Raw genomic sequence first — 15,328 nt, 5'->3', positions numbered from 1 at the left:
TTTGGCGACCACTAGAACTTTGCCGCTGCATTAATGGCCTTTTTTGTTGGGGTAAAGAAGCTGCTGACCACCTTGTGCACTTAACTTGGCTTTTAGTTGGCATTTATTTTTTCGGGCCAAAGGCTAAAATGTTCGGTTCTGCTCTTGTGACTTCGGCACTAACAAAGTGCCAAAGGATTTCCAGTTGGCTGCTCGCCGCACAAACTGAGCTCACCAAAAAACCTGAAAAATTAAATCAATTTAAATTTCGCTGCATACTTTTTGGGCTCGCGTCGGGCGGGTTCTTTTTGGGTTGTTGTTCGTCGAGCGGGTATTTTTGTTGCAGCCCTATTAAATTTTTAAGTGCCAAGCTGAAACCGCAAGACCCGCAAACACCACACAAGCAACCGCCGCCCCACCCCCCTGACCACTCCACTAATAATTCATTATAAAAGTCAGTGCTTTGGTTTTGGTTTTTGCGTTCTGCTGTGACGCGAATCCATAGTTGGACTCCTTGGAGCCCCGTCGGCGGCTCCTCCTCGAGTGAAGCAGCTCGAGCTTATGCCGTGACAAACTGCACACATATGTGGCCGTAAGAGAGACGTCTGGGTGTTGGTGTTCATGTTTATGGCACGATTTTGCACAAAAGTCAGCGCCAGGAAGGGAAATGTCTGCGAATGTCTGTTCCCCAAAACGCTTTCTCTGCGGAATCGCCGGCTTCCATTAGAGCCCACTTTCTTGTCCTCTTCTGTCACAGGATTTGCCCCACTAAGGTTGGATTCGTTTCGAAGAATTCACTGCTTTGATGTAAAAATTGCAATGGCCATTGGGGCGCTGGGCTCCCCGGGTCCTTAGTCCGCTGGTAAGTGTTGAAAATTACTGTCGACTTGACTTGTTGCCTTTTTGTTTTTGCTTTTGTTATGGCTCCAGCTCGTTCCTCTGTCCGTCCTTCGTGTGGGGAAACAACAATAACACTGTGTACGTTGTGAGTATGCAAGGACCCCGCCATTAATGGGCAAAAATTACTGTTTACAAGTGGGGAAAACTCCATCTGGCCCCCACTTCTCAGCTTGAGTGCAAGTTTCGTGTTAAAATAATAAACACATAGCAAAAATAGTAGCGCCATGTGCGGATCTCATGAGGGCGAGGGGTCAGGCCAGGGGCATAATTCCATTACAGAACTACTTCGACTTGGGCCCTGGGCCGGGCACATAAATTATATTAAAAACAATATTTTTACCCGGCTTCGAACTCAACTGAACTTCACACGGCAAAGTTTTTGCTTTACGACTTTTTTCTCCCTCTTAGTTTTTGCATTTTAAATTACCAGGACAGCAAAATGCCGTGGCAAGCTTAAACAATTACCACAACAACAAACACGGCGGCAACAACAACAGCGAGCGAAAAAACAATATGAAATTATTATAATGACAATTAGTGTTAATTGTCACTTTCGGCGCGGAATGTTGCTTTCGGTCTCTGTTGAATTATAATTTGCCCAGTTTAGATGAAATTTGCATTTTAAATGAGTTTCTTTTTGTTCTCCCCTATAGTGTTGTTTGTTGGCCTAAGCAAATAATAATAACAATAATAATAATAATGCAACATGAAAGTCAATGGCAAATTAAAAATTGTAATTACTCAATTATTATGCATAAATCAAGACAAAAGCTTGAGAGGAGCAGACAAAATGCCCCTAAAAGTTATGTTTTCCAAATTGTACGGGGTGGGCATGTAATGGAGGCTACTTAATGACAATTTTGTGTAGCTCGTCAAATTGAGGGTTTTTTATTAGCAAGGAGAGGCCGGTCCATAAAGATTTTAATGATTTGCAGTGGGCGTTGAGCAATTAAGCGAGTTTGTGAAAATTTAATTAAAGCCACGACAAAAACACTTTCAGCTCTTATTGTTAGCTCGAATAAATTGAAAACCATTCATTATCAATCCAGAAAAAGAATTGAATACGGTGGGGAAAATTAGGGAGAATAATTAAGCCAGCAGACTCAGCGAAGGAAGGAATATTGAGTGATAAATGTATCTCAATCTGTGCATGCCAAATTTATCTGACAGTCGCTTCCTAATCCTTTTGTGATTACTTCAAGCCATAATTTAGCATTTGTCAGTTGTCGTTTAGATTTAAGTGCCAAAGTTTGGGGATAACGCAGGAAATCATTAAAAATATTTCAATGAGTGGGAATTGACCGACGAGGAAATGGAATACAGAGAGGAAACTTTACAATTTCAACTTTTTTGTGTCCTTTTTCCCTTCCATTCACTCGCATTAGCAAAGTGCAAGAAAGAAAAATAAAAATCAGTACTCTGAAATCAAATTGAAATGACGCACTTAATGGCATTTTATGGTTTATGCGCAGTATTATTATTCCACCTCTGCAAAGTTCCCCTCCCCCTATCTATATATATCATTCTCCCCAATCCAACACTTGGTAAACCCCATGGAATGTTTGATTTCTTCATAGATTTTCCTCCGAAAAGTTTCCTTCCTTCACTTGCAATGGGTCAAGCAGGGGGTGGGGTAGAAAAGAGGGAAAGAGAAGAGGCAAGTGACGTCAGCTCTCCATTGTGGTCTTGACTCTTTTTGGCCAATTGGTAATTTCGTTATTAGTCACGCTCTTTGCGCTTCATTAATGTTCATTACACATAAATGAACCCACATCGATTGATATTTTTCAACTTCGTCGTCGCCGGCGTCGTTGGCGGTTTTTAGTGGCTGTAATTTTTGTATTGTGGTTGACGTTTTTGCGGTTTGTCTGCCTCCCACCACCCCTCCGGCTGTATAGGAAAATACGTGCGTGTGTTTTCGCCCCTCCCCGCCCCCATGCAGTTTTATTTATGTATGAACCCGAAAGGAGAGGGAGCCAGCGAAAAGGGTTGCTCGCATGGCCAATTTCCTCCGACTGATACAATTAATTATATAAATAAACAGTTTTATTTATACTGATAGGAAAATTGTTCGAGACACAAACTTTGAACTTTCCCTGAGATCATGCCCTCCGCACATATGCTCTGCGTTTGAGTATCCGTATCCCCTACATAGGGGTTGCTCCACGGCCAGCGAATTTATTGAACACGCTTAATTGAGCACTGGCAACTGGAAAGGTTGAGCAGCTGATTGACTCCGCCTCCGGGCACCCTTGCTCCATTTTTTATTCCGTTTTTTATGACCTTTCGCTGGAAATTGTGGTTCGCGGGGGTTGGTTGGGCCAAATTCTTGAAATCGTTGAAAGTTATTTAAAATAGGATTTTATATTATGAGCTTAAACAGCTGGAAATTTTATTTTGTATATATAAAAAATGCAGACTGTGCTCGAGTTTATCTCCTGGCGAGGTTAATTTTGGGCATTCTTATGGGAAAATGGGTCATATCTGGTGGGGTGAGCTGAAATGATTATGCCACTTGAGCGGCTCAGACTGATAAATTCATATGGCTGGCTTCAATGCGCTTTGAAGTGGCACAAAATCGAAAAAATAATATGTGATGGCCGGAAAGGTTAGATTAAAAAGGATCAAATTTTGAAATCGGCTTAAATTGTAAACAATGCGTAAAGGGTTTGACTACTTTCCATGGTAAAAAACGAATAGGTACTTGAAGGGGTTTGAGTGTCTTGTTCTAAGCTGCAAGACAACTAGGAAAGCTCGTTGTTGAAAAGGTATTTTCTTCTTGCAAGTTTCTGCTGTAATTTGCACAATTGCCGCTCATTAAACGCGAAAAGAAAGTGGGTGGAAGTGGTCTGTTTTAAGGGACGGGGCTCTGTGGAGCTGCTCTCGGAGAAACGCAAACAATTAATAAATTTTTAAGTGCACGGCAAATCATGCCCCGCATGCTGACCTCAAAGTTCTGGACAAACCAAACTCAAACTCAAACTCAAACCTAGCAAATGGCTCTGTACACAATACATTATTAATTTTCGCCACCCCCCCTCACTCCCCCGGATGCACAACAAACAGCGCTTAATTTGCCAAATGGTTGCTTCTGCTTTCCCACTCCAGTGCCCTCCTCCACTCCCCTACTCCATTGCACTTAATGCAAAAAAATGCAAGTTGTAGTTTACTTTTTATTCATGGGAAAGAGGAGGAGGTTGGGGGCGGTAAATAGGGGGAGTGCACAAAGATGCAAAATACCTTGCCCAAAATGGCGCAAAAGCGGAAATCGGTGAGGAAGTTAGGGGAAAGCACAAAAGCAAAGCCAAAATGGGGAAAACTTCTTAAGCGAGGAGGTGAAGGAGGATAGAGATATAAAACATAGGATACCCAGGTACAAAAAAAATTATATATAAATTATTTATATTTTAAACTACATTGTTTGTGCTTTACACATCTTTAAGATTGATTTAAATAAAAAGTGGACAGGACAACTGATTAAGCAACTTTTTTTCATCGTTTTAAAAAAATGTATAAAAGTTATGAAAATAAATAATAGTGCAAAGTTATCTGGACAGCAAAACAAATATTATATTATATTGCTGTTGTGAACGCAAGAGCAAAATACTTTTCGAGGTCCTAGGGTATTTGGATTGTACAAATAGTGGCAAAGCTGGCAGGTCCGCCCTGCAATCCCCTCTATCCACTCCCAGCTCCAGAGTAAATTGTAGCGGCAAACTTAAACGAACTGCGTAGAGCGGGGTCAGCTAAAACAGAAATTCATTAAAACTTTGTATTGTGCTCCAAAATTGCCCCACAACAAATGCCAGCTAAAGCTACAACAACATTAAGTACTGGCTTATTGCAAACTAATTTGTCTAGGGCGATTTAGCCAAAAGATTTTTCCTGGAGGAGTCCTTCACTCGCCCACTCTCCGAGTTCTCAGACTCATCCTGGCTGTGTCGCTGATGACGCGACAAAATCCAATTAATACGCTAGACAAATAAAATGCTCGGCTCCCTCCCACGGAAACATCCTTAGAGCCTGTCATGGAAAGGGACTTAAAGCGTTTAGATAAAGCAATAACCAAATGTGTCCACGAACAAACATGGCAGTTTTTGCCCTCCCCGCTCTTTTGGGTTATTCAAACTTCAGGCACACTATATCTCAATATGTGTGTACGCTTTGAGGTCGGGGTATTCAGTTCCCTTCAGTCTTTGTCGCCATGTCTGGCATATGTGTCCTTTGCCTTTCCTCTTCGGGAAGTATTTGTGTGCTTGCGCCACGCGCTTTGTTTACTCAAGTTAACCAGAAAGTTTTCTTTAAGATTTACGCTTAAGTTATACGTGATAAAACTTTTATCACTATGACTTGTTCGCCCTCTTTCATCCTCCTGATATCTGCGGCTTTGATAGAGTGCTTAGAGGTGGCTGACGATGAAGAGATTTGGCAGCTAATTGCACAGCCAATATTAGCCGATTGGACTGGCTCAGGAGTGCAGCTAATAAGCGGCTTGTTCGAATGCAACCCCTAAGCCGCAATCCTTAATCTTTCTTCCTTGTTTTTCTCGTCTGAGAAAGGATACAGCCTGTGGGCTGATTCCGTATGCTCAGCGCGCCACAAATTTTACTGTTTATATTTGTTTAAGGTTATTGCCGAAACTGGAACCACTCAATTCCCTGCACAGAAAAGAAAATATTCTTAATCTGGCTTACAATGATTTTAAATTTTACAAAAAGTTTAGATATTAAATGCCAATTCTTAAGTGATTATAGCTCATTGAATAAAACAAGCAAAAAGCATTTTGCAAAAAACAGATTTGTTTTTGCATTTAAATAATAAAATATCACCAAATATCCAAAATCTGAAATTTGTATGCCACATACATTTTCCCAATGTATGCAATCGGACTACTTTGATGGCAGCCGCTTATATCATCGGAGTTCTGGAGGCGGCACTCTGAAACTTTTATTAACATAAACTATGAGTCAGGCAGGACTTCGCCCCGCCGCTCGCAGAGGGCATAAAATTCACTCGGAGATGGCAAAACTTTGACCAGTATATCTATTAAACGGTCGACTCCTGATGGACTGAACTCACCGTTATGGCGATGTCGTGACTGGGGTCGCATGTGTCCAGCTTGCGTCGGAAGCGGAGGACCGTGTGCGTGGCATTCTCGTAGCCCAGCATCAGCATATAATCCTGCGAGGGATCCACCACGGGTTCGGGGTCTCCATTCCGTGTGACGTGTCGATCCTGTAATTAAATGCAGCGAAAGCGAACGGGGATTAATAAATGGAAAATGCGAGAAAAATGTGAGAAAAATGCTTTAATAACTGAGAGCTTTGCATCACTGCGGAGATTGTGGGTCGCGATTTCGGACATATTTTCGTATCATTAAGCAAGGAAGTCTCTCCAGTCGTGTTTTTATTGCAGACCCCCCCGCAAGTGCTCAACTTTCCCAGCATGGGAGCCCAAGTTATTCACATGCATATTGGGCACCCTACTTGTTCTTATTTTTCTGGTAAAATAATTTACATTTTGCAGTGAATTGGAGCCGGCCGTTGGCTTTCGTACTCTTTTGCACTTTTGGCTTTTCCAAGTGTTTTGACAGAGTTGCCAAGTTTAAAGTTCTATAAGTAGTTTTCCCCAGGACCAAAAGAAGAAGCAGATGAGCCAACCCTTTCTCGGTTTAAAAATACAAAAATTTGCCTGGGCTCTTGCGTCGGAAGGCCCTCATATTCCCCCATTTTCTCCTTTCTCATTTCTTCTCCGATTCCTTTTCACATGTTGGCCAGCCTCGCCGAACACAGAAGCCAGATATCCGTGGGTGTATGTAAATTCTTATACATATAACAACATCACCCCTGTCTGCCTGCTCAATATTTGGAAAATGTTCTCTCAGCTTGTTGTGGCTGAGTGCTGGGTGTTGGGGGGTGGTGGTGGTGCGTGGGATGTGGGATGTGGGTGGCTAGGTGCCGAGTAAAAGGATTCGGCTTTTCATATTGGCAGTTGACTGCAAATGGGCGTTATGCTTGCCATCTTCCCTTGTCAGCCCCCATCTCCCAGTTTCTTTTCTCTTCATCTTTTTGTTGTTTGGCAAAAATTTTGATGATGCTGGCAAAGTCAAAAGTGAAGTTGGATGGGGATGGGGACGGAAATGGGGATGGAGATTGGGAGCCTCATTTCGCCCTGCGCCCGTAATTGAAGCTGATGGAATTCGGGGAGCTGTTTCCAATGTAGACATTTCAAAAATTTTATTTATTTAATTATTTGTTTTCATATTCACTTTACCTTTGGTTTGGTAGAAACATTTAAAGGTTTGTTTTGGATTTCACTTTGCTAGAATTTAATCGAAACTAAATTCTGCTTATCATTGGAAATTTACTTCTAGATAACTGCTTGCAATTCATATTGTCGTGGAAATTGAGTTTGATTTCAAAAAGATTTCATTCGGTTTCCCCATTTTCCATTTGATAATTTCGCTCTTCTCATTTGGTAAATTGCACTCTCCATCATTTACAAGGAAACTCGCAGCTGGTGGTCAGTTTTCTTTGCCACCCTCCACCTGAGCATTTGATTTATTTCTGTTAATGCCCCATCTTTTATCACACTTAACAGGATGTGCACTTTCCCAAGCAGTTTTATCCCGGCTGACAGATTATAGCGCATAGAAAAAAGTTATCCATCTGTCTTTCCCTTGGCTAGCCCCCTCCCCGCATTCGGGTAGCAAAATGAGCGTTTTCCATCATCTAATTACATCGAAAATTTCCCACGAACACACACGCAAGCGAGGAGGCCGACTCAACCACACTCACACTCACACCTGAGACTGTTGCAATTAATTTGCCCCAATTTATATCATCTGGATCCACTGCTGCGTGTTGTTGCCGACCGAATTACATGCCGGCATTTAATTAATCATATCTCAGGTCCTGCGCCATTTGCGATTTTAGTTGGCTAATTAAAAGTTTTTTCTTCCTTCGCATCGCTGTTTCTATGGCGAAACATTAAACATAAATTTTGTAGAATTATTTTCCATCTATGGCGCAGATAATTGTGCCTCCCCTCCCGCTTCCTGTCTATTTGCTGTCCCTTTTTTGGTTGGTAATCTGGGAACGCATAATTCAAGATCGCAGGCGCGCAGTTCCTCTTCCCGTTTTGCCTGTTTTGCACAGTTTCCCTTTTAATTTTACATTATCTACCCACACCTGCACACCTGCACACACACATAGCTTTATACACATAGTCATACCTTGACATGTTCCTCGCTTATCTAGAAAAAGAGAGAGCGACAGCGGCAACTGACGGAAATTAAAAATACGCGCTGCAATGTTGCAAGCACCCAACATGAAGCGACGTTATCAAAATCTGCGTGTGCGTGGGTGTGGGCGTAGTTGCTGGGTGGCAAGGTGAGCGGAAGGGAGCTGGGGGGAGGGCAGGTTACCCAGGGTCGTTGAGGGGTAATTATGCAAAAAGGGAAGGCACATAAATTTGCAATATTCTTGGAGCTGCTCTCAAATGCCAACGACGCTTGAACTGCTCACAACTTTCTTTTATAGGTGTGTGCTAGCAGCACAAAGAAGCAGAAATGTCGCCAATGTCGACTGAAGGGAACTGCGGGTGAGTTGAACAAGGAGTACATTCGTTTTCACATAGACTTTGCTATCAGTGAGGTGGAGGCGCTAAAAAGTATGCTTTATATTTTCGCGGTAATGATCAATAGATCAAAGGACTGAAGAAAAAATTAAATTGATATTTCTCCCAACTTAACTTGATACTTTTTAATCATTTTAGAACATAGGTTTCCCAAAAGCTTTTTTCTCGAGTCCTTTACAGCAATTAGAAGCACATCTTTGTCAACGTAATTGGATGAGTTACCTGCTTCCCTTTGTTACTTTCAATAAAGAGTATTCTTCCAGCAACTTTGTTGAAATTGAAATTTCGTACTTTCTTTTTAAGTTGCATGCCCCGTTGACTTGGCCCTCTTGTTCTACTTGTCGCGGGTCCTCGACGCTGCGTTTCTACCTCCACCGCGCCTCCCCCCTGCCCGCACCATTCGGATCCCGTTCTCGCTGTCGTTGTCAACGCACACGTTTTTTTAATTGCTGAAATTTTATCACACCTTCATGGTTCGCAGGACTCGTAAATTGTAATCCTTGCGCGGCTCTCGTCGCGTCTGCCCGACTACTTCTGCTCGAGCAGACAGCTCCTTGCCCTGGTTTGGCCTTTTTGCGATGTTGTCATTAACGTCGCTGCCTCTTAAGCATTTAATAGCCTTGTCAAGACTTTAATGCCTTTTAGCCGGAGCTCCTCTTCTAATGTGTGGGAGTGGCGGGGAAGGGGGCGGGTTGGCGGCTGGGGGAAATCAATAAAAGCAGCGCACAAATTAAGCACCTTTTGAGCTTTCGCTTTCCCCCTTGCCGGTTGGTTTACTTTGCTTTTCCAGGCCGCAACGAGAATTTAATAGGATTATGCAGCAAGGATGCTGGCAGGGGCGGTTCGCAAACTTATGCAAAGTCCTTCCACTCTGTGTCGCTGCATTGCTGGAAACCCTTTCTGCCCTCACACAACATGAGCCTAATTGTCCTGATTTTCGCCCGATGGAAACTTTTCACACTCCCATCCGCAGAAGCGCAGAGGACCTCCACCTCCACCTCCGCCACCGCCCAAGTTTTGTTATGCCAAAAACAAACTTCGGCAATTTATGATAATTCGACGTCAGCTGGGACAGTTCAGTGAAGTACATAGAGGGGAACCGTCATCCCGCAAACTGAGCTCGACTCCGCTCAAGTCATCTGAACTCAGCTGAACTGACAGCTGGCTAGCAAAAGCCTTAAAATATGCTCGAAGCACACATTAAACTTATTGCCAGCCCCCTTCCACTCGCCCACTAATGCCCAGCATCGTGTACAGATTTACTTCGGAGCAGACATACAGCAAAAGGGTTGGTTCGCTCCCACTACACACTACACATATCACACGAATATCAAAATGTTAGCTCTCCATTCTGTATATACACAGTCGTACTAATATGTGCCTTCGGAGAGTTGCCAGCAAAGTTCAGCGGAGTTTTTACGCTTTGAGAAAGGTTTGCAATTTACGACAGGTTTCTATGATTTAGATGGAGCGAACTCTGGGGAAAACGGAAAAAAGGAGCGCAATGCCTTGGAAAAATGTAATGAATAACTCTGAAGCTTTCAGTTCTGCTAAACTATCGATCCGCATATTTTAGGAACTACTCGAGCCCACCTCTGAGAAACGCCCCTTCCTGCTGCCAACTGTCTTAGCTATCTATTGCCATTTGCCAGTGCCAAAATTGTATGCAGCTCTCCTATCTCCCAGTCTCTCACTCTGCCACAACCTGCTCCTCCGCACATCCTGTTAAGTTGGTGGCATTGTAAATTGTTTTCCTGTGCACTGCTTGTCCTTCCCTTCCTGCCCCATTTCCTTGCCTGCCAGCCTGCACTTGATGTATGCTACAGGAGCTTCTTCGGAGCTCTGAGTTTTCCTGCTCACACACTCGCAGTCACTTGCCCGCGCTTGTTTTGGCTTAGGAATTGATGGCGTCGCCGCCGTCGTCGTTTGATGCCTTATGTACATTTGATTACGTATACGCCATGTTGCCTGCCTATTTGCCTGCAGGAGTGCACAAAGTCTGCTGTGTGTGTACATCCCTCGACTCCCCCTTATGTCAGCGCCAAAAAGAGAGCGCGCCTCTGGGCAAAGTCATCAAGAAACGAAATCTCCACCCAGAATCCGGCTCCAACCCAACACAACCCAAGCCCAAGCCCAGCCAATTCCAATTCCAAATCTCCCGCCCTCTCAAAGGCTGATGATGCTGATGAGTAGTAAGGGGGGCGGGGCAGGTTGATGATATTGGCATTGGCAGGCGACTTCAGTTGGCTTAAATTACCGCTGCGAGCAAGTATATCAATTAATATAGTTAAAGTGTGTTCGAGGGCGGGATGGGCGCATTGAGTGCTGGGGATTGCATTGAAGCCTCAGCCAAAAACCGAAGGAGCTTGTATCCTTCAGCCAGAGAGCTCTCCAGCCCGGACTCGGGCAAATTAAATCGCTTTCAGTTGATTTTGAGCCATCCTGTCCGCCTGTCCGCCCGTCTGTCCATCACTCAGCCCGGACTCATCTTCGAGAGCTGCGTGTGTTTGCCAAACCCTAGACTTTGGCCAACTTTCCACATAAGCAGCATATATATGCAGACACTGCAAATTGCTAGTTAATATTTTATGAAATCAAACAGCAACAAATTGTGCAATGCAATGCAACTTGGCTGGCACCCTCTCTCCGATTGTAAACATAGCATAGATCCGGGCGAGAGAATCCTTCATTCGTCTCCCAGTCACCCAGACCAAAATACCAAAACCCCACGGCCAGCCACTCCATTTCAATCTATCCCCTCCTCTCTATTCATGCAGATAAAAGGCATTTTATTAAAATTGAAATTGCCCAACGGACTTTTGGCTTTTATTTTAGATTAAATATCAATCACTTTGTCTTGTTCAGTCAGTGTGGCAATTTGTATCTCGGCGGAAAAGGGAGGGCGGGCAAGTGAATGACAGCAATTGAACGAGTTAAATGTTCTTCAATGGTCACATCACATTAAAACGTCCAGTGATTATTGCCCAACTAGGCTGTATGAATGCATGCGATGGCGTTAAACACATATGAATTAGTCCCTGCCATTCGTCAGCATCGCCCCCCTCCCTCTCAGCACTTGTCCGTTGATAACTGTTAAATTCATTGATGCATTAAGCAGCGTTGGACAGGCGGACAAAAAGTGGCATATTAAAATGATTAAAAACGGGCGGGGATGGGAGGCACGGTATGGGATATGGGATGGAACGTGGCCGAGCGAAATGCAGCTGCAAACAATCAAAATCAAAGTGGGGCACAGCGCACAGAAAAACCGACATCCGGATTAATGGAAGTGAACAGTGGACATACGGAAAAGTAGTCCAATTGGGTAAAAGATAAAAAAATGGTCCATGACTTAAAAGTGTGAGAATTGTTGATTAAATAAGTTAGTGAATGACAGAATATTAAAAGATCCACTTTTATATTTATGAACATTCAAGCTATGATTGATTAACAACTCATTTTTAATTTTATCCGGATTCTATCATAATTGAAGTTTAAGACCCTACCGAAAACCATATTTTTAATAGAATTGTTCAACCAGATATGTAAATTTTGCAAGCATTTAAGTCCAAAGTCGTAATAGAGTTATTGGCACAATTCAAAAATGTTGCATTTAATGGCCAAAAGGGAAAGATAATTTCGTTGTTGCTCTAACCCCTAATTGGACAGCACTCATCAAAGGGATTCTTAAATTTTCAAAGTCAACGCTTGTTTAATTTTCCACTTCTGGGACCGCTCCCCATTGTTTTTAGCACTCTCCCATCCGCAATCCCAGTGGCTCAGCCCCGAGGGGGAACTTGATTTGCCCATTTGCATTAAACAATTTCTCGAAGCTCAACCCGCAACTCTCCACTCTCGACTCTACCGGCTGAACTCGACGGCTGTCCATAACCAGAGGGGTGGTGACGTAATGGGGGAGGGGCAGGCAACCCTTTTAACTAGTGCGCTCAATTAATGTCATGTACACAACCCACTTAGCTAGTCCCCACTGTACTGCGGCGTCGTCATCAATGTGACATACATATCAAAAAGGCAAATTCAATTAACAAACTTTGCACGTCACTCAAAATTAACTCTAGGGCGTTCAGCCAGACGCTTTTCCCCGCCCTTTTATCTTTTATATTTTATCATCTGCCACCCCGTGTTGACAAATACCGCAAAAAGGAATTCATAAAAAAGCAGAGCATTATGAAAAGAAACAAAGGCGGCGAGATAGAGCGAGCCAGAGGAAGTGACTATTTTTTATATATCGCTTTCAATTGTCCGAGAGTGTGCCGCCCAAACGCTGTTGGCTCTCTGCCTCCAGCCACGCCCATTCGCCTGCGGATGCGGATGCGAATGCGGATGCGGATGCTGACGCTGATAATGGCACTCTGCTTTTTGGGGGCGGGGCCGTGAGGGATAGCCCAACGCATTATACAATAATGCGTTTTTATAGTAAAATTAAATTATGAAGACGAAAAATTGTATTTGTCATATTGTTAAGCTGACGTCTGTCAGTTTTTGTCTGTGTCGGCGGGTGTCCCTTCTGCAGCTGCGGTGGGTGGTGTTCGGCTGATACCGTGGAGCGTCGATAGGGTTGGTTCAGATTGAACAACCAGGACATAATAGTGAGGGAGCCATGTGCATACCGGATTTCAATTAACTGGAAAGCTGGAAACTATATAAAGAATAACAAAGAAGTAAACTTTGCAAAACCAAACTAGAGAATCTTGTTTAAACTGATATTTATATTTTTTGTTTTTATTCTTATTTAAAGGTTAAGTCTAAGCAACTCCTCTGCTGGGTACTTATATCGTTCATCATTCCATTCACACGACAGGCATCTCTGTCATCCAGTTTGAACATTGAAACCACTTTTTAAATGCGATCCGTAACGGCTGCCATCGAAATCTGTTGAATGTATCTCACACACAGGCGGACCCGAAAACTAAAAGCAAATTCAAATAAATTTCCAATTCCCCAGTGCATTTTTAGCCCTTCAGCCTGCTTTGCGTGGGTGGTGCGAGGGGTGTTCGGTGGGTTGGGTTGTGGGATGAGGCGGCCTGTCTACGTGTCGTTTAGCATAAAGGGGAGGGAGGTGTTTTGGGGGAGGAGGCGGGGAGAGCTGCCCTTAAGGGCTGCATTTATGACACTCCATTTGTCAAGCGAATGAACGACGGCTGAATGAGACGAAGCGAACCAAACGGAATGGATGGAAGTGAAATGGAATGAAAGTGGGTGAAACCGAGAGCCGAAATTGAGGGATTGGCATCGAGATGTGTGTCCTGGGTGTCCTAGGATGCCCCAGCTCCTTTCCCGATTCGCCTGACTCTGCGAATTCAATTGCGCTTTGGTTTCCAATCCCCAATCCTCGAACTCTGACAGCATCCCCCGCCTCATTTTACCCAACAGACAGGAGTGTGTTTTGTTTGAAAAATTTTGAATTCCGCCGCTGACTTGGAACCGCCTGACATTGACGTTTATTAAGCGTTTTTGACACTTTCCGTGCCACCAGAGAGTTATCTCAGAAAAATGAACTTCCACTCATCCCTCAATGAAAGTCCCCCTGCCCTCAGCCATCGCTCTGCTCTGCTCACCACTTAACCACTCAATGTCAGTGGCAGATTGAGGATTGCCAGCGACATTTGGATTATATGCCCGGAACATTTTCGGCTATTTAATATTTGTGCAAAAATTTTATTTTAATGAGCAAATGGTGTCTGGCCTCCCGCATATTTACCGAGCGCGTATGTGTTTGTGCACCCTTTGTGGCAGCTGCTCTTTTTTTTGGGACTCTGTTGTTTGTGACTTTGCTCGGGAATTTGATAAGCTGTCAGCCCTGAGGGTCGCTTTTCAAAGGCGAAAATGATGAATACCTTCCGTGGGGACGCAGGGATTTTCAGTTTAATAAATGCGCCGTTGCAAAAGAGTACGGGGAAATTCAAAACAGTTAAGATTTGAGATACAAACTTCGCGTTAAACTTTTTCCGGGCCCTTAAATGTCTGACGTTTCCAGTTGGCCTATTGCTCACGTATTTTATGGCCTACTCTTTTGCAGAAAAGTGGCTCATTTCCCGAAAAATGCGCAGGAAAAACCCTTGCCTAATTACTTGTCCAGTTGCGTGCTCCCCTTTTCTGTCCAATTTAGCCAGCTCCATCCCTTCCATTTCTTCCGTTTCGCCTATTATTAAGGCCATAAATCCATGATCGCTTTGATATGAGGCCTCATCTTCTACGTTTTTATTTCGCTCCTCGCCAAATGCCCCCAAAAACGTGCCGAGATGCCGAGAGCCCTTCGGCCTGTTTCCAATTTCAGAGGCAAATGTACAAAGTCTGGGTGCGGGGCCCCACGACCCCGGGCGAAGATAAAAAATGTAAATATCATTGTTTGCGCCATAGTCCAGGAGAGCTGTTCCGCCGGGGAGGGGCGTTAATGGGAGGTGGGTGCCTGGCAGCCAAACGGCGAAGGCTGAAAAAAGGTTAACAACGACATTGGCATTGTTTTCACTGCCGGAGAGCGACTCGGAAAACACGTTTTTTGTATCCCCCATTTCTCTGATTTTTGACAAGTTTGCAAAAGGTTTTCCCCTGCGGACCCCGGGGAATGAACACCTTATCACCAACTTATTGCATCCGCCGGCAACAATTTCGAGAGTCTCCGCCTTGTTTGTGGGAGTGTATATACAGATGCGTGTGCTGAAAACGCTTTTCCCCTTTCTGGACACACACACTTACACGCAGAGAGTTTCCCCATATACTTTGTGTTGTTGGTTCTTGTGCCTGGCGGCGGATACGTAAAACGTTTTAATTACATTTGTATGTTAAAACT

At 43.8% G+C, this 15,328-nt stretch overlaps 1 protein-coding gene across 1 annotated transcript in view; it reads right to left on the bottom strand.

The window, feature by feature from the left end:
- LOC108041329 (MOXD1 homolog 2) overlaps nucleotides 1-15,328 on the bottom strand; it is a 109,654-nt gene that overhangs the window by 29,888 nt on the left and 64,438 nt on the right. Inside the window, exon 3 of the mRNA XM_017119222.2 lies at nucleotides 5,959-6,114. Within this exon, the coding sequence (XP_016974711.1) occupies nucleotides 5,959-6,114 (156 nt within the window). The remainder of the gene's footprint in view (nucleotides 1-5,958; nucleotides 6,115-15,328) is intronic.

The sequence above is a fragment of the Drosophila rhopaloa genome, unplaced genomic scaffold (assembly GCF_018152115.1).
Source record: "Drosophila rhopaloa isolate 14029-0021.01 unplaced genomic scaffold, ASM1815211v1 contig_171, whole genome shotgun sequence".
Classification (NCBI taxonomy): Eukaryota; Metazoa; Arthropoda; class Insecta; order Diptera; family Drosophilidae; genus Drosophila; species Drosophila rhopaloa.
Note: the sequence above shows the minus strand (reverse complement) of the source record. Positions and strands in the feature narration are given on the sequence as shown.